Raw genomic sequence first — 23,411 nt, forward strand, 5'->3', positions numbered from 1 at the left:
GTGACATGACGTTGGTCGACTCGGTAGCAACTCACATGCCGAGGATCTTTTCTTCAACGCGGATACAGAGTGCTGCAATATGCCGCCCGCAACCCCCTCCTCAACCTGTATCTTTCGTCCCTAAAAGCCCGTTTTACTCCTGGTGTTTCTCCGACCTTATCTTCCCCCCGATGCTCGCTGAGGTCCTGTGCACCATCCGCCGGAGCACCTGAACATCGAACTATCGCTGCCGGCTCGGTCTGCCGAGGCTCTCCGCTATTCCGACGTCTCGACACCATGGACGCTCTAGTTGTATGATTCACGTACTTTCGCACGAACAACAGAAATCTAATTGCCATGCAGTCTCGTCTGGATGCTCTCGTTACAAATGCGGATCTTGCGCCGCTCCTGTCACTTGTAAAGGGTATTCGCAATGGTGCAGTATACGGCGCCAAGGTGCGGTTTCCGCATGCTCTGGTGTATGTGGACAAACCCTCGAGGTATTACCTCTCGGATAATATGCTAATAGGGCTTCTGTTATAGGATGATATTTCTTTTTCGGTCCGGAACGTAAGACTCCCCGCATCAACACTGCTCAACCCAGATCTCCATCTTCTCTCACGGCCGCGCGACATCAACTGACATACCTACGTCATGCAGCATTCGCGAGAAAGTCAAGCTCGTCCTCAACGCGACCCGCCAACATGCCCGTAACCTCGCCGTCTTTTGCTTAATATACAAGAGCTCTATGATCGTCTTGCGCAATCTCAACCCCGCTGGTGTCGGGAAGGAGGGGCATTACGATAGTTTCCTTGCAGGGCTGCTGGGAGGCTACGCGGTTTTCGGCCGGCACAAGTCGAGCATCACGCAGCAGGTTCGTTGCAATTCAAAGAGCACGAGTATCGGAGAACGCTATGCTAACACCGTCAGATCGTGATTTATATCTTCGCCCGCGTAGTCCTTGGCTTCGCCAAACTCTCTGTTCAGCCCGGGATGCACCCGCTGTCGTCTCTTATCGGCCCCGAAGCACGAAAACAGATCGAGAGCAACGCCTGGGCTGTCTTTGCGTCGCTGAGCTGGGCGTTTGTTATGTATCTCTTTCGCTGGCATCCGGAAGTCTTGATGTCTAGTTTGCGGAGTAGTATGGTTTACATGTATGTGTTTCTTTCACTCTATCTTAGAAAGGGCCACGCTGCTAACTTTTCGCCTAGATATTCCGACTCAGATCACTGGGACTCGTTCCGCAACTTCCTAGTTCACAACAAATAGAGGGGTCGCACGCGCAGGTGCAACTTCTCGCAGTTTTGTTAGGGCTATTTCTTTTCCTTCACTATGGGCTAGGCGTATAGAATTGGCGCATATCATTTTGCTGACTGGGGTTGATTTTTTTTTCTTGTGCATGAGTTTCAAGTCACCCTTGTATTATCGTTACCCCGTTTCCATAATAGACCTGGATTGGTTGTTGAAGAAACTGCAAGTGAAATTTTATTCAAGACCCTTTATCAATGCTACCAATATCCTCAAATATAAATTTCATCAACAGGAAAAACATACTGGAGGCGGCGCGCGCACTTCTTTCCAATGCATTTTCTACTTTACGTCTAACTAGCCGACACTGCTACATATCACAGCTTACTCTTCAACTCACTTTCAGCCAACCTCTCCACATCCGCAAACTGGTAATAGTACTCCAAGCTCTCCGGATTCAGTAGCGTTCCTGAAGGCTTTATTTTCTTCCCAGAAACGATTTGTTTTACAGGCAACTCAACCTTTTTGAGATTCACGGTCGTCTGGAAGATATAGGGTCTCATTAGCCTGTTTTACGTCCCTACTTTGATGATCAAGAGACAATAAAAAGGTTGGGAGCAGCATCACCTACCGGGATCTCAGGTGTCCCAAACACATATCTCGGCACATGCCTCGCACTCAAAGCCTTCCTAATAGCCTCCTTAACCCGTTCGACCAATTCCTTGGTGACCTTAAACCCCGGCTTCATAAGCAAGAACAAAATCACAGACTCATCAGAGTCTTGGGGCCGTCGCTGTCCAACAGCTAATGAGTCCACGATCTCGTTGGCGAACTGCGTCTCAATCACGTTGTAGATTTCGGCGGACCCGAACCGGATTCCCGAGGGGTTTAGCACACCATCAGAGCGGCCGAGAAAGAAGATTTGCTTTGTGATCGGATGGATGGAGATGAAGTCGCCGTGGGTCCAGACGTCTGATTTACATTAGTTTTTCAAAGAAGGCAAGGAGTTCCTGGGGGGACTGGAACTTGGGGCTAGTGTCGGCTGTGGGGGTAACGTACTGTCAAACCTCGCAAAATACGAATCGAAATACTTCTTCTCCCCGTCCTCGCCGAGAAACTTGACAGGCATGGTTGGAAACGCTGCCGTGGCTACAAGCTCTCCAGGGATACCATCAGGAACAGGCGTACCCTTGACACCTGACGCGCCTTCATCTGCTTGATCATAGACTTCAACAGGGATGCCCAGCGGGAGACCCTGGCATCCACCGAGGTAAAGCGGTGTAATTGGATTTTCGAGCCCAAAGCAAGCTGCTAAATCCGTGCCGCCTGAAATATTTGCGAGTTGGACGTGAGGCGGAAAACCGGCGTCATAGAACCATTCGGCTAGGGAATCCGGGAGGACCATCCCTGTGCTTGTGACGCCGACAAGGGAGCGAAGGTCTTCTTCGGTACGCGGGGAGATGCCGTTCTTGCGTAGCTCGTGTAGGTATCGAGGGGATGTGCCGAAATGGGTGACCTTGTACCTTCCCAAGAGACGGATCAATATTTTTGGATCGGGGAAGAAGGGGCTCCCATCGTAGAGGATGGTGTGGCCGCCGAATAACAGACCCGATATGGCGGACATGTACATGATCCAACCTGTAGTTGTGAACTGAAGGGTTACAGAGTTGGGGCCATGGCTGCGATGTAGACGGGACTCTTTGTTTGAGTTGAGGAGGTACCCGCCGACGCCATGGACTATTGGCTTTGGTTTTCCTGTGGTTCCTGAGCTGAACGCTACCAGGAAGGGGTCGCGGAACTCTACTCGAACAAACTCCAGCTTGTCGGAGGGCGCGGTGGCTAAGAGCTGTGCTAGGGGCTGCGTTTTCGGCAGGCTGGTCACCTCGACTGGGTGGTCAGGGAACCGGGGGAGGGTTATTAGGCTCTCGAATTCGGATGTGTCCTTGAGACCGTTGACGACATCGGTGATTTTCGGGCGCAGGTTGATGTGTTTTCCATTATAGACGGCGGCGTCGTCGAAGAACACGAATTTCGGCTTGATCTGGACAAGCCGATCTAGAATGCCCGTGACACCGGTATCAGTGGAAGCGGATGAGAACAGGCCTCCTAGGGCCGTGGTGGCCAGGAAGACGACTAGGGTGTCGATGCTGTTACTGGCGACCACCGCCACACGGTCTCCTTTCGCTAAGCCCGCGGCCTTGAGCGCCTGGAGTAATTTCCCCGTCCGCTGTCTCAATTGAGACCAGGTGATGGAAATGGCGGGCTCCGCGGCTCCTTCGCGAACCTGGGTAGCTACGATTTTGCTATCCTCTTTGCCGGCTGTCGTGATGAACTGGGTTCCAGCTGGTGACTTCTCGGCCGTGAAGAGCATGTTTTCGGCGAAATTGAGCCGGACGCCTTTGAACCAGCTGGGAATGCTATCAATGCGAGCAGATTCATCAACGACAGTAGTATAAGAGCCTTCGTGAATGATGGGAAAATATCTCCAGCTAAACTCCCAGAACGCAGCGCGGTTTGTCACAGACCAGGTGTAGAGGTCATAGTAAGTCTAGGAACGTAAGACATTGCCCATCCAGTAAATATCTGTCCAGCTTACCGGAAGGCTGACGTTCTTCTCTTTCTCTAGGCTCTCCTTGAATGCCCACATCGCAGTAGCCCTAGGGTTGGGATGCTCCCAGAGCTTACGAGGTATTTCTGCAGCCATCGTTTATTTGTAGACCAGGTCCTAAAATGAGATATCAAGAGGAAATCGAGTGAATTGGCTGTCGCCGGGTTCCCATCCGTGGTCATTCCATAGTCCTAGAGGTGGTGGGACCTATCTAGGCCTCGGCATAGCCGTAGGATGCGGGGAAGTATGTATCGAAGGATTACGGAGTATCAGCCGATGGGACTCCAATTCGTTTGTCAACAGATCTGACCTCGGGCACTTGCGATTCTCCGCTGTGGGAACCTTGGCCGAATGCCGAACCATGCTCTGGCCAGTCTTTTTGAGCTCGTAGTCCCCTCCGCGACGCAACAACCCACTGGATCGTGTACATGCTGAGCGGTTGGATTGCTGACCCGTAAGAGATATGTGGGACACGCTCAGCTGGGTGTTTATCCCCTTCGTGGTAAGAGACAGCAGCCTGATTCGTCCAATCCTTCCGTTCGAATGCATTCGACCTAACTAAAGCAGCTCGGCGCTTGTATCAATCATCTCCAACTTGACGTCTTCCATCAGCTGCGGTGAGGGCAATGGGAATCGACAAAATGGTAAAATATTAGGCGTTGTAAAAAGGAAAGAACATGACAAAGAGACGAGAGGATAAGACGGAGAGGTCAGGCATTGATTACTGTAGCCTGAGGCAGGAATTTACAGCAAAGCAGGCAAACAGCGCGGAGTCATCGAGATATGTCACAAACTCCTCTTCGTCTCACGTTGTTGATCCCGCTGGGGTAGATCATTTTGAGTATTTGTTCTTGATCGCTTGCATAGAGCACACTCTGAATATTGGGTGGTCTCGAAAAAGATGGTCTCCGCCACTGCCTCCAAGATTCAAATGGATGAGATTGCCAGCCAGACTGCGCCAAGCCAACGAGGTTCGGAGAATAAACCCGAGGAATGCATTACACAGGCACGGTGTAGTACACATCCAGTTGAAAATGACGCGCCAAAGTCCCGTGGCAGTTGGCGTATCAGTGCTATCTTGATCGCCCTGGCAGTAAGTCGCCCAGACAGAGTTACACCATATTAGGGCTTGTCACTCATGCAAGGGTCTAGTTGAGCCTGTTCATATCAGCGCTGGATCAGACTATCGTAGCAACAGCTACCCCGACAATATCCGCAGACTTGCATTCAGGCGGCGGTTATGTCTGGATTGGCGGAGCCTATCTACTCGCCAATGCCGCCAGCGGCAACATCTGGGCCAACCTGTCTGACATCTGGGGCCGGAAACCGATCCTGCTATTGGCCGTCGCGCTGTTCTTTGTCTCGTCAATTGTATGCGCCACAGCGGTAGATATGGCCATGTTGATTGTAGGCCGCAGTCTGCAGGGTGTTGCTGGGGGCGGGCTTATCCAGCTCATTCTCATAACTATATCAGATCTGTTCAGTGTCAGGTGAGATTTACACGCTTCTAGCTCGGTGCGTTTTGCTTACGCAACGCAGACTCCGTAGCCTGTTCATGGGTCTTATGGAATGTACCTGGACGGTGGCCGGTGCGCTTGGTCCTGTGCTTGGTGGTGTCTTCACCGAGTCCATCTCGTGGCGCTGGATTTTTTGGATTAATCTTCCAGTATGCGGTACGGCTTTCGTGCTGCTGATTCTGTTCCTGGATGTCCACAATCCTAGGACACCTATGCTCGAAGGAATCAAGGCAGTAGACTGGTTTGGCAGCTTGTCCATTCTAGCCATCTCCGTCATGATCCTTCTCGGTCTAGACTTTGGCGGCGATACGTTCCCCTGGGATAGCCCTAAAGTGATTTGCTTGATCGTGTTCGGCGCCCTGATGTCCGTTGCATTCATCTACAGCGAGAAGCGTCTGGCGAAATACCCGCTCATGCCCCTCCACATCTTCACAAGCCGCTCAAATATTGCTTGCTTTTTGGTAGACTTTACACACGGCTTTGTCAGTCAATGCTAAAACAATGCTACTCCATTTTAAACTGCCAGGCTAACATTAACAGGCATTTCTCGGTGCGGAGTACTACCTCCCGCTCTATTTCCAATCTGCCAAAGCGGCCTCCCCCTTTCACTCAGGTCTGCTCATCCTCCCCTTCATCCTAACCGAATCCTTCACCAGCCTCGCAGTCGGTATCGTCATCCACCGCACCGGCCGCTACCAAGAAGTCATTTGGCTGGGGATGGCCCTCGTGCTGCTAGGAACAGGCCTCTTCATTGACTACAACACCTCCACATCCCTCGGTAAGATCATCGGCTACCAAATCATCTCCGGCTTCGGATGTGGCCTGCTCTTCTTCCCGCCACTCCTCGCACTCCAAAGTAACATCCCAACGAAAGACACCGCAACAGCAACCGCGACATTCGGGTTCGTGCGGAATGTCGCCATGGCGCTTTCTGTCGTGCTGGGCGGCGTTGTCTTCCAAAATAGCATGGGTCTGAAAAGGGGTCTCGTAGCTGATGCGGGGCTATCCAGTGCCCTGCAGGAGGACTTTACGGGTGCGGAGGCGGCGGCGAATGCCCTGGCTGTAAAGGATATTACGGACTCGTTGCAGAGAGAGGCTGTCGAGACGGCGTTTGCGTGGAGTATTCGGAATATCTGGATTTTGTATACTGCTCTTGCCGCGGTGGGCCTTGTTGCGAGCTTTTTCATTACGAAGAGGCAACTTAGCAAGGAGCATGTGGAGACCAAAACTGGATTAAAGGAGAATGAGAAAAATACTGCGGAAGTGTAGGGGGAAAGGTGGTTCGGTTTCGGGTGATTCATGTTCACTGCGGACAGTGTGGAATGTCTAGGACTCTAAGAAGTGATTTAGCGACGCAGGTATGTAAATAACGATGAACTTATATAGATTACAAATTAGACATCTTCCGTTCAAAATGCCTGACTGGTACTCGACTTAGCTGGATCACTACCTAGGTGGATGTGTTCGCAGCGGTACCAGGAGATATGCACCGCGCACTCTTCGAACGCCCACTTAACACTGCCCCTACAGCTTCATTTATCACTGCTTCTCTGCACCATAGTAGTCTACCAAAACACCAAATTCGGCGCGCATTCCACACCAGCTATTCAACAAGTGACATCTCTCGCGGCACCCTTGCAGTACCTTCACGGTACTTGATTAATTAGACGGTGGACAATGTGAGGCAAAATCACAGTGCATCAACGTCCCAGTGCCGCGTAGTGACCTCAATGGAGCCCTTTTGCTGCCAAGTTATACCTTCCTCTCATGGACCACTAAGCATCTGCTTAAGTGGATTTGTATAGCTCGCTAGTGATAAGAGATCATTGCAGCCAGTGTTAACCTGCTGACGCACGGCATCGACGCACTTGGTAAGGTTATGATAGTATTGTGCAAAGCAAAAGCCCCATTTGCATCCATGAGAAAGCTCTCTGGTTACCGGAGAACTAACTTTCCAGCCTTATCCCTGGGCCGCCCGACTTGTCTGGGGATAGTGCTGAAGAGGCGGATGAAGACGGGGTTGTGATATGGAGTCATCCATAGAGCTTGTCGAGATTGGGCCGTCTGCGAACGGCCAGACCAATATTTCTGCGTTCAAATCTCTTGGAAATTCATATGTTTGCTTTGCCCACTTTAAAGAAGAATTGTATCTCAAGAGCAGCGATAATATGTGGCCAGATGAAGGAGGAGCAGTGCAGTTGGGCGGGAGGATATAGATACCACAGTGGGCAATTGAATGCGGTCGTGTTGGAAAGTGCCAGTCTGCAGTTTATATTGGATAGCCTTTTGTTCTGCATTAATAGGAAGTCGCTCTCTTTGGCAGGACCAGGGCCCGTTGTTTTGACTGGTGATGACGGTTTCAGGCTGCTAGGAGAGTAAGTACCGTGTAGTTGACAGAAGATGGAACTTCCATCGGCGACTCCCGAACAGCTCCAACAACAGACTCCACTCTACCGTAGGTATATGAACACCATCCCCTCACCACCTCATTACTGCTTCCTCCTCAATACAACAATTCATCCGTACAATTGAAGAAAATGCCACCACCCACGCTTCTCGCTTCTCCTTCTTTATCCATCACCCCAGAACCTCTGACCCGCGATGCTTTCGCACCTTTCGGCAGCGCAGTCATCCCCCCGCTCCCGCGCTCTGTCACAACGGCCCCAAATCCTCTCTCCTCACATCCAAAGCACCCTCTCGTGACTTCTCCTGTGGCAGCAAACCAACTCTCCGCGCTGAAATACAGTCCTATCTCGCCGCTAATCAATAACTATCCATCTCAATGCCCCGGCAAGCAACCCTCCGAGGCAAGGATGAGCATGTTTAGTTGTTTTCCAAGGACGCTGCGGGCCGTCACTAGTACTGGCGAGAGTAAAGTAGGCGGTGCGCAGGAGAAGGTTGTTTTCGATGTCGGAATCCTCGAACGACATCCCTATACATCGCAGACATTTTCCCCGCTTGGTCTAAGCTCGGACGACAAAAGCGCATACTACCTAGTCATTGTGGCGCCAACACTATATGGCCAAACCGCAACGGCGCGGACAGAAGCCGGGGAGAAAGTATCTATTCGTGATCCGCCAGATCTGAGTAAACTCAGGGCATTTGTGGCGAGCGGGGAGCACGCCGTTACGTATGGGCCTGGGACCTGGCATGCGCCAATGGTGGTTGTGGGTGAACGGAGGGTGGATTTTGTGGTCACGCAGTTTGTCAATGGGGTTGCGGCGGACGATTGTCAGGAGGTTTGCTTTGGGGAGGGAATCGTTGTCGATTTGAGTGGGAGACAGCAGAGGGCGGAAGCGAAGCTATAAGCCTTATACAGAGTTGCGGGTGAATTGGAGATTATGGGGGTTCTAAGAAGAAGAAAAAAAAAAGAGGGGTCCATCCTTATGTTCGCATGATTTGTATGTTATATATCAAAGTGCAAATTAAGACGCAGAAGAAGAGGCAGCAGTTGTCAGTCGAGAGGCTCCGTCGCGGATACTATCACGAACGCTTCGCGCCAGCTCCAGCGTCTCGCTAGGCAACCCCGCCAGCTGGGCAACTTTCAGAGCATGTGACTCCCGATTCACGCCCTTCCGCAACTTGTGGACAAAAGAAAACCGCCCCTCAGTCGTCTCCTTAACGTCGGTGCAATACCTTCCCAGCGCAGGAAACTCTTGCGTCATATCAGCCAATCCGTGGAAATGCGTCGCAAACAGTGTCCGGCATTGATTCCGATAATGCAAATGATGCAGGCACGCGAAACTAACCGCGGTCCCATCCTCCGGCGTCGTCCCACGTCCAACCTCATCCATGATCACAAATGACCTTGCCGTCGCTTGTTTGAGAATCGCAGCTGTCTCCAGCATCTCGACCATAAACGTCGACTGGTCGCGGAAGAGATCATCTGCCGCGCCGATACGACTGAAAATTTGATCGACAATGCCGATCTCAGCGTAGTCAGCTGGCACGAAGGAGCCCACTTGCGCCAGGATGGTAATAAGCGCGTTTTGGCGGAGAAATGTGCTTTTTCCGGCCATGTTGGGGCCTGTGATAAGCCAGATACGCTCGGATTCGCCTAAGAAGCAGTCGTTGCTGACGAAACGGCGGCCTTGTTCTTCAAGGCCGAGTTTCACGGTTGGATGGCGGCCGCCGATGATCTTGTAGTTTGTGCCTTGAGTGAGAATGGGACGCACGAGTTGTTGTTCGGCTGCGAGGGTGGCGAATGAGCAAGCGACATCAAGTTCGTCCATGACTGAGGCGTTGCGGCGAATCTTTACCAGGTTCAAGATAACTTCGCGGCGTAACTGCTCGAAGATGGCTTGCTCCTCCTGCCGAATCTGGACCTTTATTTGATCCATTCGGCCCCCGAGTTCGGTCCAAGCCGGGAGGTAGAAGGACCGGGTTGACTTTGTTGACGAGACGTTGCGCGTCACGCCTAGGTCTTCCAATTGATGTTGGGAAACTTTTGCGCCTTTGACATGGCATATGTGTCCCAAACCAGGTGTCCACTTAAGCGTGATGGCGGAGGATCCGACGGAATCACGAAGATACTGGCCGAGTTTCGATTTCTCATTCTGCAGCTCATCTAGTATCCGGTGGAGTTCTTTCAGCGCAGGACTTGCATTTCGTCGCATAATCCACGTCTCGTCAGGCGAGGATTCGTCGGTTGCTGCGCGATCAGTGGTCTTTTCCCGGACTTTCTTTGGCAAACTGGCAAGATCGGCCGCTGCGCCTTCGTTGAGAGTAACCTCCTGGGCTAGAATAGCGGCTTCAGCTGCGGTGTCTTCCTCGATGCGCTGCTTCTGCAATAGCCCTTCTTCGTCAATTGCGGACAGGATCTTGTCAGCCAGAATCGTTGGCCCATCTAGATAGAGTCGATCAACCATCTTCTGGAGAGACTTCCGAGAATACTCTGAGCTTACGTTACTCGCGGCCGATAACAGCCGCTTGACTTCCTTTGAGGCTTCTATAGACTTAGAAAGGCAGATCAAATCATCTGCATCTCCCTTCCCAAGTGTGAATTTCTGAACCAAACGTTGGGCATCGTAACTGCGTTTCAGCAGCTGTACTAGATCATTCCGTATCTCACTATCCCCAATAAAAACAGAAACCAGATCGAGGCGTTCGTTGATCACTGGTAATGAAGTCGACGGAGATGTTAGTCGATCTCGCAGTAGTCGCGCTCCGCTTTTGGTGGAGGTCCGACGCACTGCATGTAGTAGGCTGCCTTTGAAGCTGTCGCGCGCTGACTCTAGTATTTCAAGCCCTCTCAGGCTGTTACGGTCGATGCTCATCGATTCGTTTAGATGCCGGCGGCGAGGCGGTTGCAGCTTTAGGTTAAGACCCTGCAACTGGACCCGGATGTATTCTAGCAGACTGTAGCCCGCCGCGACTTCCTCCTGGCTGAAGGCGTCGATCGATGTGGATGGAAGGGGTGCTTCCAGCATAGACGCCCAGTCTGAAACTGGCAAAATTTTTTCAGGAAAATTGAAACATGTCATCAGCCGATGTTCGTGGCCGATGAGCAGCTGCAGCTCTTGCCCGACCAGATCCTGAAGACGTTGGTCTACGAGGATTTCTCGAGCACCTATCCTTGCGACTGCAGATGGAAGCATCTGTGCTGTAGTGGATTGAGTGTAGAAGTCGCCCGTGGAGAGGTCCAGCCAGGCCAGGCCGACATTCTGCGAGGCGGACGTAAGTATATGCTGATAAGAGGATTCGTCGCTGCCTCTGGCGTGCATCCCCAGATCTGACGGGTTGAGATAAATTGCCATCAGGAAGTTGTTTTCAGACGGGTCCATGAACTTCTCATCGATCAGGGTGCCTGGCGTGATGACCCGCGCTACTTTTCTGTCAAAAAGCATACCGGACCGAGCTTTCTCCTCTGCGCTAATGGCGAATTCTTCACTAATCGCAACATATTTATTCAGATCCTGGACGAGAATCTTGAGGAAGCGATCTAGCTGGAAGAATGGGAAACCCGCCATGGGAACGGGACCGGCGCTGGTTTTTTTGGTCGCAAGCTTTAAATTGAGTAATGGGGCAAGTTCCTCGGCTTGTTCAAAATAGAGCTACACAGTCAGTATGTTTCAGACCATAAGCGATAGGTAAATACCTCGTAAAAGCCTCCCACCCTGGTTAGGACAACGCAGTTCTTGAACTTTTGCATGTTATTGCGGTGTCCCTGAACAACCGTTGGATATCGGGGCGTATCCTCCACGACATCTTGATATGGCTCCAGTTTCACCGCGCCCTGAGGAAGGTCCTTGAGTTTCACCGTGGACTTTGTTTTAGCTGACCGTCGCTGGTTGTGGAAGACCGTGGTGGGCTGCGGAGCTGCGACGCGTCGCGGTTGAGCATGATGGCATATCGTCCTGTGCACAAGGCAGCGATAGGGAAGGATAGTATTTAAACGAGCCAGAGATTGAGCCTGCGACTGAACCAAGTAAGGTAAGCGAGACCCATTAACTAGCATGTCTTGTTCAAGTAACTGAAGATACTTCTGACGAAAGGGAGTAATTTCCTGGCCCAGTGTTGCTGCTTGTCCGGCAGAAAAGCCGCTATATGCCTTACCATTAAGGCCGCGACCGCCAAACCTTCCGTCCTTGGGCCACCGAAATCTGCGACTCACTTCCATCATTCTTCCGAGAGCTTCAACGCGACCACTTTTTCTCCTTCAACCATTAGCAGGAGCTCGCAGCGTAACGCCTGAACTAGTTACTTGCTGCAGGACGATGGTCCAGGTTTGTGCAGTCTCACGGATCTCAACTTTGCCACAGAATTCATCTCCATTCGCAGGTGTCTCGACGCGCCGCCGATTCCTGAGCCTGAGCTCCATTGAGCCAGTGACGATTTAAACGGTCACCTTTTATATAATTTATTTTTTCATCGTCAGTTGTCAAAATGGCGGACCAAAATATTTCACAGTACAAGTACTCGGCGATGTCCAACCTGGTTCTCCAGGCGGACCGTCGTTTCATATCCCGCGTTAACGATGAGGCCACCGGAGACCCAGAATCACTCGCAGGTCGTATAAGCATTCGGGAAATGGGCTCGAGGATAGCGCGCGATGACGCACCGAAGTCCAAGAAGAAGGCTGTCGGTCCGGTCGACATTGAGCGGGGTGCCATTCGAGAGGGCGAGGATGTCCTTGCGCGTGAACAGAAGAAGCGACAGAAGGGTCAACCCGCCCAATTACGCGGCCAAGGAATCCTATCCGCGGCCGATGCTTTGATTGAAGGCCTCAAATATCGCCCTCGTACACCGGCCACGCGAGCTACGTACGACCTAATTCTCACATTGACCGCAAGCCGGCTCGGCGACGTTTCACACGAAGTTGTTCGGAGTGCTGCCGATGCAGTATTGGAGATCTTAAAAGATGAGGAAATGAAGGATTTTGATAAAAAGAGGGAAATTGATGATTTACTTGGCACGTCGTTAGACCCCAAGGAGTTTAATGAGCTTGTCAATCTAGGCAAAAAGATTACGGACTACGATGCGCAAGATGAGGACGAGGAAATGGGCGACGGCATTACTGGTGAAGATGAGGCCGAACTCGATGAGCGGCAGGGTGTCGCCGTGGTCTTCGACGAAGACGAGGATGAAGACCGCATGGGTACTCTGGACGAGGTACATGACGAAGACGAGTCGGATGATGAAGATGAAGAACAGCCAAAATCTGACAGCGGCGAGGGCGCGGCAAAAGAAGCTCCGGAAGATCTGCCCACGGAAGAAATGGTCATTGATGGCGGAGCATCTGCAGACGGAGAGCAACAAAAGAAGGGTCTCATAGTCAGTGCTCGTGACATTGATGCGTACTGGTTACAGCGCCAGATCGGCGCCGCCTACTCGGATGCGCATATCCAGCAAGAAAAAGCCACCCAAGCCCTCGAGATCATGGATGGCAAGACAGAGGATGGTTCACCGAGGTCTTTGCGCGATGTAGAAAATGACCTTATGGAGCTTTTCGATTACGACTTCCCGGACCTTGTTGCCAAGCTCGTCACGAACCGGGACAAGGTTGTCTGGACCACTCGCTGGCGGCGTGTGGCCGAAGACGCCGACGCTCGTAATCTAGTGGAGAGCGAAATGGTCGAAGCCGGACATCGCGGTATCCTGGACGAGATTCGCGGCAAGACAGTCACTCGTGACAATGATTCGGGTCGACCCGAGAAGAGGATTAAGATGGATCTTATGGACGTCGACCTGCCCAATGCCCCTGCTGCAGCCGAGGAAAAGAAGACTGCGGACGGTGGATTGGTCAGAGGGCTCCAGCCCAAACGCTTAATCAACCTGGAGAACCTTGTATTCCATCAGGGTAACCATTTAATGACGAACCCCAACGTCAAATTGCCCCAGGGTTCAACGAAACGGACATTCAAGGGGTACGAGGAAATTCATGTACCGCAGCCAAAGCCTAAGCAGGAGCCAGGAGAGAGGAAAGTTGCAATTTCCGAGCTCCCGGAATGGGCGCGTATTGGATTTGGGGACGCAAAGGAGCTTAACCGGATCCAGACCAAGTGTTACCCGTCAGCTTTCCAGGATGATGGCAACATGCTTGTCTGCGCTCCTACGGGATCAGGAAAGACCAATGTGGCCATGTTGAGCATACTCCGTGAAGTCGGAAAGAACCGTAACTCCCAAACCGGAGAGATCATGCTTGACGACTTTAAGATAGTCTACATCTCCCCATTGAAGGCTCTTGTCCAAGAACAAGTTGAGAATTTCAGCAGGCGTCTCGCTCCTTACGGCATCAAGGTTGCAGAGTTGACCGGTGACCGTCAGCTTACGAAGCAGCAAATCGCCGAGACTCAGGTCATTGTCACAACCCCTGAAAAGTTTGACGTTATAACGCGAAAGGCGTCAGAGACAAGCTACACCAAGCTCGTTCGCCTAGTCATCATTGATGAGATCCATCTTCTTCACGATGAGCGTGGTCCTGTCATTGAAAGTATTGTCAGCAGGACCATCCGTCAAGTCGAACAAACTGGCGACGCCGTCCGAATTGTCGGACTCAGTGCAACACTCCCTAATTACCGCGATGTCGCAAGCTTCCTTCGTGTTGATCCCGCCAAGGGATTGTTCCACTTTGATGGGTCTTACCGACCATGCCCTCTTAAACAAGAATTCATTGGTGTCACGGACAAGAAGCCCATCAAGCAACTGAAAATCATGAATGACATTTGCTACAATAAGGTGATTGAGCACGTGGGGCAAAACCGAAACCAGATGCTCATCTTCGTTCATTCTCGGAAAGAGACGGCAAAGACCGCTAAATATCTCCGAGACAAGGCTCTTGAGATGGAGACAATTGGTCAGATTCTGAAGAGTGACTCTGCAAGCAGGGCTATTCTTGCCGAAGAGGCTGAATCCGTCAATGACGCCGCCCTTAAGGATATCCTGCCTTACGGCTTCGGTATTCACCACGCTGGTCTGAGTCTTGCGGATCGTGACTCGGTCCAGGCGCTCTTCAAGGATGGTAGTATCCAGGTTCTTGTCTGTACAGCGACCCTCGCGTGGGGTGTGAACCTGCCCGCGCACACCGTCATCATCAAGGGAACACAAGTCTACTCTCCCGAGAAAGGTAGCTGGGTCGAGTTGAGTCCTCAAGATGTCCTCCAGATGCTGGGACGAGCCGGACGACCTCAATATGATACGTATGGTGAAGGTATTATCATTACCACTCAGGCTGAAATCCAATATTATCTCTCACTCATGAATCAACAATTGCCCATTGAGAGCCAGCTCGTGAGCAAACTGGCAGACAACATGAACGCAGAGATTGTGCTCGGAAACATTCGAACACGAGACGAGGGAGTTGACTGGCTTGGCTACACCTATCTGTTTGTGCGCATGCTGCGCTCTCCTGGTCTATACAGCGTCGGTGCTGATTACGAAAACGATGACGCTCTTGAGCAGAAGCGTGTTGATCTTGTGCACTCTGCGGCTGTGCTCCTGGAAAAAGCGGGATTGGTCAAGTATGACAAAAAGACCGGACGGCTACAGTCTACGGAGCTTGGGCGGGTTGCTTCACACTATTACATCGGCCACAATTCCATGTTGACATACAACCAGCACCTCCAACCATCCATCGGTAACATTGAGCTCTTCCGAATCTTCGCTCTTAGTGATGAGTTCAAGTACATTCCGGTCCGTCAAGATGAGAAACTCGAACTGGCGAAAATGCTTGGCCGTGTGCCTGTTCCAGTTAAAGAGGGCATCGACGAACCTCACGCCAAGATCAACGTTTTGCTGCAGGCGTACATCTCCCGACTTAAGCTGGAGGGTCTTGCCCTGATGGCGGACTTGGTCTATGTGACCCAATCAGCTGGCCGTATCCTCCGTGCCCTGTTTGAAATATGCTTACGGCGCGGTTGGGCGTCGGTGGCAAAAAATGCCCTTGATCTTTGCAAGATGGCTGAAAGGCGTATGTGGCCTACCATGAGCCCCTTGCGTCAATTTCCGCGATGCCCTAGGGATATCCTCCAGAAGTCCGAGCGAATCGACGTGCCTTGGGGCAGCTATTTTGATCTGGACCCTCCGCGCATGGGTGAACTTTTGGGCATGCCCAGAGCGGGCAAAACTGTCTGTGACCTAGTTTCCAAATTTCCTCGCTTGGAGGTCCAGGCCCAGGTTCAACCCATCACTCGCTCCATGCTAAGGGTTGAATTGACGATCACTCCCAACTTTGTCTGGGACGAAGAACTGCATGGCACGGCCCAGGACTTCTGGATCATGGTTGAGGATTGCGACGGCGAAGAGATTCTGTTCCATGATCAATTCGTTCTGCGCAAGGACTACGCCGAGTCGGAGATGAACGAGCATCTTGTCGAGTTCACTGTTCCGATCACAGAGCCCATGCCCCCCAACTATTTCATCTCTCTCGTATCCGACCGCTGGATGCATTCGGAAACTCGCATCGCCGTGTCTTTCCAGAAACTAATTCTTCCGGAGAGATTCCCTCCCCATACTCCTTTGCTCGATATGCAACGGGCCCCTGTGAAGGCTCTCAAGCGTGATGAGTACCAGCGTTTATACCCTGATTGGGAATACTTTAACAAGATTCAGACACAAACGTTCAAGACCCTCTTCGAAAGCGACGACAATGTTTTCATCGGCGCTCCCACAGGCAGTGGTAAGACGGTCTGCGCGGAATTGGCGATCCTGCGTCATTGGGCCAAGGAAGACAGTGGCCGCGCAGTATACGTTGCTCCATTCCAGGAGCTTATTGACAGCCGCCTTGAGGACTGGAAAAAGCGGCTGAGCGGCCTGGCTGGTGGTAAGAGTATTGCCAAGCTGACTGGGGAGATGACAGCCGATCTCAAGATCCTTGCCGGTTCAGATCTTGTTCTTGCTACGCCCACCCAATGGGATGTGCTTTCCAGACAATGGCAGAAGCGCAAGAACGTGCGCGCTGTGGAGCTGTTTGTTGCTGATGAGCTGCACATGCTCGGTGGTTACGGTGGGTATGTCTACGAAGTTGTGGTCTCGCGCATGCATTCCATTGCGCTCCAGACCGAGAGCGGCATGCGAATCGTCGGTCTAAGCGTTCCTCTCTCCAATGCTCGTGATATTGGAGAGTGGATTGGCGCTAGCAAGCACACCATCTACAACTTTAGTCCCCATGCCCGGCCAGTGCCCTTGGAACTTCACATCCAGTCTTTCAGCATACCGCATTTCCCTTCATTGATGTTGGCAATGGCAAGACCAGCATATCTCTCGATCCTGCAGCTGTCTGCAGATAAACCCGCTCTCATCTTTGTGCCTAACCGGAAGCAAACCCGCGCTACTGCCATTGATCTTTTGACAGCATGTTCTATTGACGACGACGAAGACCGGTTCCTTCATGCAGACATCGAGGAGCTGCAACCGTTGCTCGGCCGCGTCCATGAGCGTACTCTGGCGGAGTCGCTCTCACATGGTATTGGGTACTACCACGAGGCTTTGAGTCAGACTGACAAGCGCATTGTTTCCCATCTATACAACATTGGTGCAATCCAAGTTGTCATCGCCTCACGAGATGTCTGCTGGGAACTCAACCTCACCGGACACCTTGTGGTTGTCATGGGCACTCAGTTTTTCGAGGGCCGTGAGCATCGCTATATCGACTACCCAATAAGCGAGATTCTCCAAATGTTCGGCAAGGCTTCTCGCCCCGGTCAGGACAAGGTTGGCCGAGGTGTTCTTATGGTCCCGACGGTCAAACGCGAGTACTATAAGAAGTTCCTCAACGAGGCGTTGCCGGTGGAGAGTCACTTACAGCTCTACATGCACGATGCCTTTGTTACCGAGATCAGCCAGGGGACAATTGCCTCTACTCAAGACTCCGTTGACTGGTTGACGTACACTTACTTTTACCGCCGCCTTCTAGCCAACCCCAGCTTCTATGGTCTCACAGATGTAAGCCACGAGGGTCTGAGTACATTCCTCTCTGAGTTGGTAGAGAACACCTTGAAGGAGCTGTCTGAGGCCAAGATCATTGATCTGGATGAAGAGGATGACAGTGTTTCACCTCTGAACGCTGCATCGATCGGCGCGTATTACAACATCTCATACATCACCATGCAGACCTTCCTCCTTTCTCTGTCAGCGCGAACGAAACTCAAGGGCATTTTGGAGATTGTCACAGCGGCGACCGAATTTGAGTCTGTCCAGATGCGCCGCCACGAAGAACACATCCTTCGCCGGGTGTATGACCGCGTCCCTGTCAAAACGTCACAAGTCGCCTACGACTCACCGCACTTCAAATCCTTTGTGCTGCTTCAAGCTCACTTTTCGCGCATGCAGCTGCCTATTGATCTGGCGAAGGATCAAGAAGTTATTGTTAGCAAGGTCCTTAACCTTCTCAGTGCTTGTGTGGACATCCTCGCCTCGGAAGGTCACATGAACGCCATGAATGCTATGGAGATGTCGCAGATGGTTGTTCAGGCTATGTGGGATCGTGATAGCCCTCTCAAGCAAATTCCTCATTTCGGCCCTGAAGCCATCAAGGTTGCCAATGAGTATAAGTATGTTACTCCTGCTTTATATGCCAAAACTTGTTCTAACATTTGCGTAATTAGGATCAACGATATCTTCGAGTTCATGGATGCGATGGATCCGTCCGAGAACAAAGATTACAATACCCTGGTTAAGCGTCTCAACCTCGACAACAAACAATTGGCGCAGGCAGCTGCGTTCACCAACAACAAATACCCTATCCTAGAACTCGACTTTGAGGTCGAGGACCCGGAAAACATTACCGCCGGTGAACCTGCGTACCTCAAAATCAAGGTTGAGCGGGAGGTAGATGAGGATGAAGAGTTCGACACGACAGTGCACGCGCCTTTCTACCCCGGCCAGAAGATGGAGAACTGGTGGTTGATTGTTGGCGACGAGAAGACGAGAAATCTGCTTGCGATTAAGCGTGTCACTATCGGTCGCAAACTGGAGCTGCGCCTGGATTACACCGTGCCTACGCCTGGTGAACATGAGCTGACGCTGTACTTAATGTGTGACAGCTATGTTGGCGTGGACCAGGCTCCCACATTTACGGTCAGGGCTGCTGAAGGTATGGAGGAGGATGAGAGTGAGGAAGAGGAGTGATGAGAAACAAGCCTTTTTTTTGTTTGGAGATGTACTGCATCAGATTATTGTAATTATATGGATGACTAGACATGCGATATACAGGACAATCATTGGCCTTGTGTTATCTGTCGTGGAATGCTGTTGACTTGGAGATCTTGCCGTCCTAGGCTCCCAGCCTCCACCTCTTCCCCTCACCGAGTCACCAGCAAGGTATTCATCTTTAAATTCGCCATCGCCATCTCATCCATCTCCCTCTTTTCAGTATCCTCCCCTCTATTGCGGAGTGCGAACTTGCATTTATAATTATTCCTACGATTATTTCTCCCACTTTGAATTGTCTGATCTTGGGTTTATTAGCTTATCGTCTGTTATCGTTCCTGCAGAGTGACATGACCATCCGATCCATGAAATTTACGCCAGAGTAAGGCCTTTTTTCTGGTCCATACTAGAGCCCTTCCATCCGCCTTTCGTTTGCTGATTATTAGGGTACTTCTCGGAGCACCTCGACGGTCCGGGGCCGTGCCTAATTCGACTGGAACGCTCGCCGTTTACACCCAGACAACATATTCGTTCGAGTCCCATTCCAAGACGAATGAGATTCGTGTGTTGGACCTTCAGACCGGTCGGTCCGCGCTTATTACGAATGATCCTGGCGCCAGCTATCCGCAATGGATTGACAATACTGATCAGCTGATTTGGCTGAAGTCAAAGGGTAATGGAAACACAAGCTTGATCATCGGGGATGCTCGACAGGCAGATCGGACCTATACTGCGGGGACAGTACCTGGTCCAGTGTCAGACCTTAAAGTCACTGTTATCGAGTCAGGCAAAATTGGCTTCGCTGTGGCTGGCAAATCCAACCCGGACGGAACCCTATACAATCCTCAGGACGCGAAGGCGCCTCATAGCACCGGCAAGCTGTATACCTCACTCTTTGTGAGGCATTGGGATTCGTACATTGAGCCTCAGAGGAATGCTATTTTCTTTGGCTTGCTCCAGCGCGCTCCTCTGTCGCCCGCTACTCGGCAGGCGGGGAAGTATTCCGTTTCAGGGATTACGAATTTGATCGCTGTCTGTGGGCTTACCGGTGTTGAGTCGCCAATTCCGCCATTCGGAGGGGGAGGCGATTTTGCGATCAGTCCTTCCGCGATTGTGTTTGTGGCGCGAGATCCTGATGTTAATCCCGCTTTGCATACAGCATGCTCGTGCTATTACTGTCCTATGTTTTCGTGGACTGGCGTGAGCGCTGTTGAGAGCAGGATATGTCGAGTTCAGGGTCTGGAAGGTGCCATGTCATCCCCTGTGCTTTCGTCTGATGGTAGCTCCATTGCTGTTCTGGCGATGCGCCAGGACGGGTATGAGTCGGATAAAAACCGGATTCTCTACGTTCCTAACCCTTGGAGTGGCGAGATGATTGAAGCATTTGCATCGGCAGATGGCAAGGGGCTCTGGAATCTCAGTCCTTCAGGGCTGACATTCTCCAACGATGACAATTATCTATACATCCAGGCGGAGGAGTACGGACGTGGGGTGCTTTTTCGGCTGCCTGTCGCCGACATCCGTCACTCGACGCCAAATATGCTCAAAAGAATCACAAGTTCCGGCTACGTGACAGATGTCCACCCTGTCACATCTAAATCCTCCCATCTACTAATCTCCAGTAACAGCTTGGTAGACAACAGCATATGGACTGTGGTTGACCCTGAGAACCCTGCCGATGCCCATGTCATCTCTTCAATTGGCCATGGCGGACCTGCTTTTGGTCTTTCGGCAGCTCAGGTGGACGAAATCTGGTACAGGGGGGCAGAAGATACCCCGATCCACGCGTGGGTGGTGAAGCCGTCCAACTTTAGACCAGGTTCCAAATACCCTCTGGCTTTTCTGGTTCATGGCGGCCCACAAGGCGCATGGAATGATCAATGGAGTACGAGGTGGAACCCTGCGGTCTTTGCTGAGCAAGGATATGTTGTCATTACGCCGAACCCGCGAGGCAGCACCGGTTATGGGCAGGAATTCACTGATGCGATTCGCGGGTCCTGGGGCGGGCTACCCTATATTGATCTCGAGAAGGGCTTCGACTATATCGAGAAGAACCTGAAGTACGTCGACACGAACCGCGCCGTGGCTCTGGGCGCATCCTACGGCGGGTACATGATGAACTGGATTCAGGGCCAACCGCTCGGACGACGATTCAGAGCTCTTGTAACGCACGATGGTGTTTTCAGCACGACCTCCCTGCTTGCCACCGAAGAGCTATATTTTCCTTTGCACGATCTTAGGGGCGTGCAGTGGAAAGTTCCTGAGAACTGGGCACAATGGGATCCTTCTCGTCACCTGGATAAGTGGCAGACGCCACACCTCATCATCCACAATGAAAAGGATTATCGGCTGACGATAGCCGAAGGCCTCTCAGCGTTCAACGTGTTGCAGATGAAGGGTATTGACAGCGCTTTCTTGACATTCCCAGACGAGAATCATTGGGTATTGAACCCGGAAAATGCACTGATGTGGCATTATACTATTTTCAACTGGATTAACAAGCATGTCGGTCTCCCTGCCGCCTCCGAGCGCTATGAGCGGTTTTCAGGTAATGGAAAGGTGGCGCTCCAGAACCGTCTGGCGGAAGTCAGCCTTTCATAGTTGAAACATGTATATGATCGGCCTCAGGAATAACTTAGCCGCAGACATATTTGAACAGGCGTTTTGTTTATGCTAATCTATTTTGGCGACAATGGATAGTTCGGTCTGTGTTTCAACTTTTTTGTTCGACGCTTCAGCTGCTCAACCCAGTCAAGAATCGGAGTCAGGAACTGACTTGTGGCTGTTGCATTGTGTTTTGGGTCACAAAGGCGAATTGTTTTAGCGCAGGCTTTGCCCACGTTTGTTATGCTGCTTATAATCTTTTGCCTCGTCGTCTAATCAGACCCATTACTTTCTCATATATCTGATATCTCAACCGCTGCATTTGTCATTAGCACCCTCACTTCATTGCAGGTTCCGGAACTTCTATAAACCCTTCACGCTCACCTTCGCTACTATATATCTTACCAGAACTAACATAACGATGGATAACCACAAGAAGGACAAGTTTGGCCACTATACCGAATCACTCCCAATACCGCCCCGGACCCCGACGTTGTCCCCGTCTCGAGAAGAGCCGAACGGATTGCCTACACCTAACCATATAGATGAGATGCTTGAGAACGCCCAGCAGTCACCGATCGAGTCGGAGATCATGGAAGAAAGACTGCACCGAGCGGAGCAAATCGAAATAGAACAACAGGAAGGACAGCCCAAATTAAAACCCCAAAGCTGGTACCCACTTAGTTCCGCAGGGGAATCAAGGGGATTGCCTACTGCAGCCGCCTCCATGGACCATATAATCGAACACCCCAGAAATTCTCGATGCGAGGCTGAAGAAATCAGAAAATTATTGCAAGGACGTGGCGAGATTATACGACTGGCACAACAGGCGAAGCGGATCGTATCCAACACCCGGAACCGGTGGCTGACTATCGCCCAGCACATCCACAGAGACCCAGGACACCAGGATACGTTATCAGAATGCCTCAACCGCCTCAAAGCAGTCAGGCAGGGAATCGAAGATTGCACACGGCGTATTGAAGCACGGCTGCGCCAGTACCACACGCAAGAACGCCAGCAACGGCTCCGCCGCCGCCTCCATCACCGGCAGCAAAGACGCCAGGTGCAACAAATCACGTCCTATCTGCAGCAATCCGGATTTGATCTTGGACTTGAACTTAGCTACGACGAGCCGAGTCAATCAGCTTCAAACTCAGTCTTGGAAGTTCACCCCGAATTCCAAAACAAAATCGCCCACCTCGCGCGCAAGCTCCACCCGCTTGTCTCCTACTCAACCGGCCTCATACACCCATACTTTCCCAAATCAGTTCTCGCCTTCAACCTTCTAACATCAGCGCAGCTCGATGCACTAGCACTTCATTTTCACCAAGTGTATCCGCCGAGGCGCGAGACCTTCCTGTATCCACTTCCTATCAAGCCGTGGCTTGCAACCAATGGCTTTCTGCGGGATTTGGGCGTTGATACAGAAGTGAAGAGGAGACGGTTTGGAAGGTTCATCGGGCTAAAGGGGTGTGAAAGTCCGGTCAAGACGCGGAGCGATGAGGGGAGTGTGGTTGAGCAGGTTGAGAGGGATTGGGAACGGAGGTACAGGAATGCGATGACAGTGCAGATGAGGAATGTGGAGGGGAGCTATATGTTCATGGATGGGTTCGATAATGTTTGACTCCCATTATCCAAACAGACAATGATCCATTCTACTTAATACATACGTTACTAAGGCTTTTATGGCCCGTTTGGGAGGTTTGTTGATATGACATGAGATCTATATTTTGGAAGCTGTGCATCTGGCTGGGTTGACTCTATAGCATATTGTTGCGGGCTCGTAGTCTTGGTTTGAATGTTTGAAGAGGTATCCTAGACATATTTAACCCATTCATCCCATAACGGGCAATGCCTTATGTAGTGTT

The 23,411-nt window shown here is 51.5% G+C and overlaps 8 protein-coding genes across 8 annotated transcripts; 6 read left to right on the forward strand and 2 right to left on the reverse strand.

Annotated features, from left to right (window-relative positions):
* The first annotated feature begins 65 nt into the window (after positions 1 to 65).
* On the forward strand, positions 66 to 1,573 carry BDW70DRAFT_128583 (Tim17/Tim22/Tim23/Pmp24 family protein). The gene is made up of 6 exons (XM_073735455.1): positions 66 to 291; positions 343 to 458; positions 523 to 549; positions 640 to 853; positions 910 to 1,133; positions 1,191 to 1,573. Exons 1-6 carry the CDS (start codon positions 277 to 279, stop codon positions 1,246 to 1,248), a joined length of 654 nt encoding a protein of 217 aa, XP_073599966.1. The 5' UTR covers positions 66 to 276; the 3' UTR covers positions 1,249 to 1,573.
* A 31-nt stretch (positions 1,574 to 1,604) lies between these two features.
* BDW70DRAFT_169499 (acetoacetyl-CoA synthase) lies at positions 1,605 to 3,931 on the reverse strand (the record flags this gene model as incomplete). Its single annotated transcript, XM_073742699.1, has 4 exons — positions 1,605 to 1,769; positions 1,859 to 2,199; positions 2,287 to 3,775; positions 3,824 to 3,931. 4 exons carry the CDS (start codon positions 3,929 to 3,931, stop codon positions 1,605 to 1,607), a joined length of 2,103 nt encoding a protein of 700 aa, XP_073599967.1.
* A 729-nt stretch (positions 3,932 to 4,660) lies between these two features.
* BDW70DRAFT_128587 (MDR family MFS transporter) lies at positions 4,661 to 6,711 on the forward strand. The gene is made up of 4 exons (XM_073735456.1): positions 4,661 to 4,928; positions 4,988 to 5,325; positions 5,375 to 5,834; positions 5,893 to 6,711. The coding sequence occupies exons 1-4, from the start codon at positions 4,737 to 4,739 to the stop codon at positions 6,619 to 6,621; spliced, it is 1,719 nt and encodes a 572-aa protein (XP_073599968.1). The 5' UTR covers positions 4,661 to 4,736; the 3' UTR covers positions 6,622 to 6,711.
* Positions 6,712 to 7,813: 1,102 nt separating this feature from the next.
* On the forward strand, positions 7,814 to 8,718 carry BDW70DRAFT_83228 (ureidoglycolate hydrolase). The gene has a single exon (XM_073744967.1). It carries the CDS (start codon positions 7,890 to 7,892, stop codon positions 8,658 to 8,660), a length of 771 nt encoding a protein of 256 aa, XP_073599969.1. The 5' UTR covers positions 7,814 to 7,889; the 3' UTR covers positions 8,661 to 8,718.
* Positions 8,719 to 8,777: 59 nt separating this feature from the next.
* BDW70DRAFT_147425 (mismatch repair ATPase MSH1) lies at positions 8,778 to 11,974 on the reverse strand (the record flags this gene model as incomplete). Its single annotated transcript, XM_073738716.1, has 3 exons — positions 8,778 to 11,405; positions 11,450 to 11,802; positions 11,908 to 11,974. 3 exons carry the CDS (start codon positions 11,972 to 11,974, stop codon positions 8,778 to 8,780), a joined length of 3,048 nt encoding a protein of 1,015 aa, XP_073599970.1.
* Positions 11,975 to 12,218: 244 nt separating this feature from the next.
* On the forward strand, positions 12,219 to 19,071 carry BDW70DRAFT_169502 (ATP-dependent RNA helicase BRR2). Its single transcript, XM_073742700.1, has 2 exons — positions 12,219 to 18,341; positions 18,396 to 19,071. Exons 1-2 carry the CDS (start codon positions 12,238 to 12,240, stop codon positions 18,916 to 18,918), a joined length of 6,627 nt encoding a protein of 2,208 aa, XP_073599971.1. The 5' UTR covers positions 12,219 to 12,237; the 3' UTR covers positions 18,919 to 19,071.
* A 1-nt stretch (position 19,072) lies between these two features.
* Positions 19,073 to 21,752, forward strand: BDW70DRAFT_83236 (oligopeptidase family protein). Its single transcript, XM_073744968.1, has 2 exons — positions 19,073 to 19,321; positions 19,386 to 21,752. Exons 1-2 carry the CDS (start codon positions 19,290 to 19,292, stop codon positions 21,538 to 21,540), a joined length of 2,187 nt encoding a protein of 728 aa, XP_073599972.1. The 5' UTR covers positions 19,073 to 19,289; the 3' UTR covers positions 21,541 to 21,752.
* On the forward strand, positions 21,753 to 23,231 carry BDW70DRAFT_83237 (uncharacterized protein). Its single transcript, XM_073744969.1, has one exon. The coding sequence runs from the start codon at positions 21,965 to 21,967 to the stop codon at positions 23,165 to 23,167; it is 1,203 nt and encodes a 400-aa protein (XP_073599973.1). The 5' UTR covers positions 21,753 to 21,964; the 3' UTR covers positions 23,168 to 23,231.
* Positions 23,232 to 23,411: the final 180 nt, after the last annotated feature.

This window comes from Aspergillus foveolatus, assembly GCF_047715535.1.
Source record: "Aspergillus foveolatus strain CBS 279.81 unplaced genomic scaffold BDW70scaffold_4, whole genome shotgun sequence".
Lineage (NCBI taxonomy): Eukaryota > Fungi > Ascomycota > Eurotiomycetes > Eurotiales > Aspergillaceae > Aspergillus > Aspergillus foveolatus.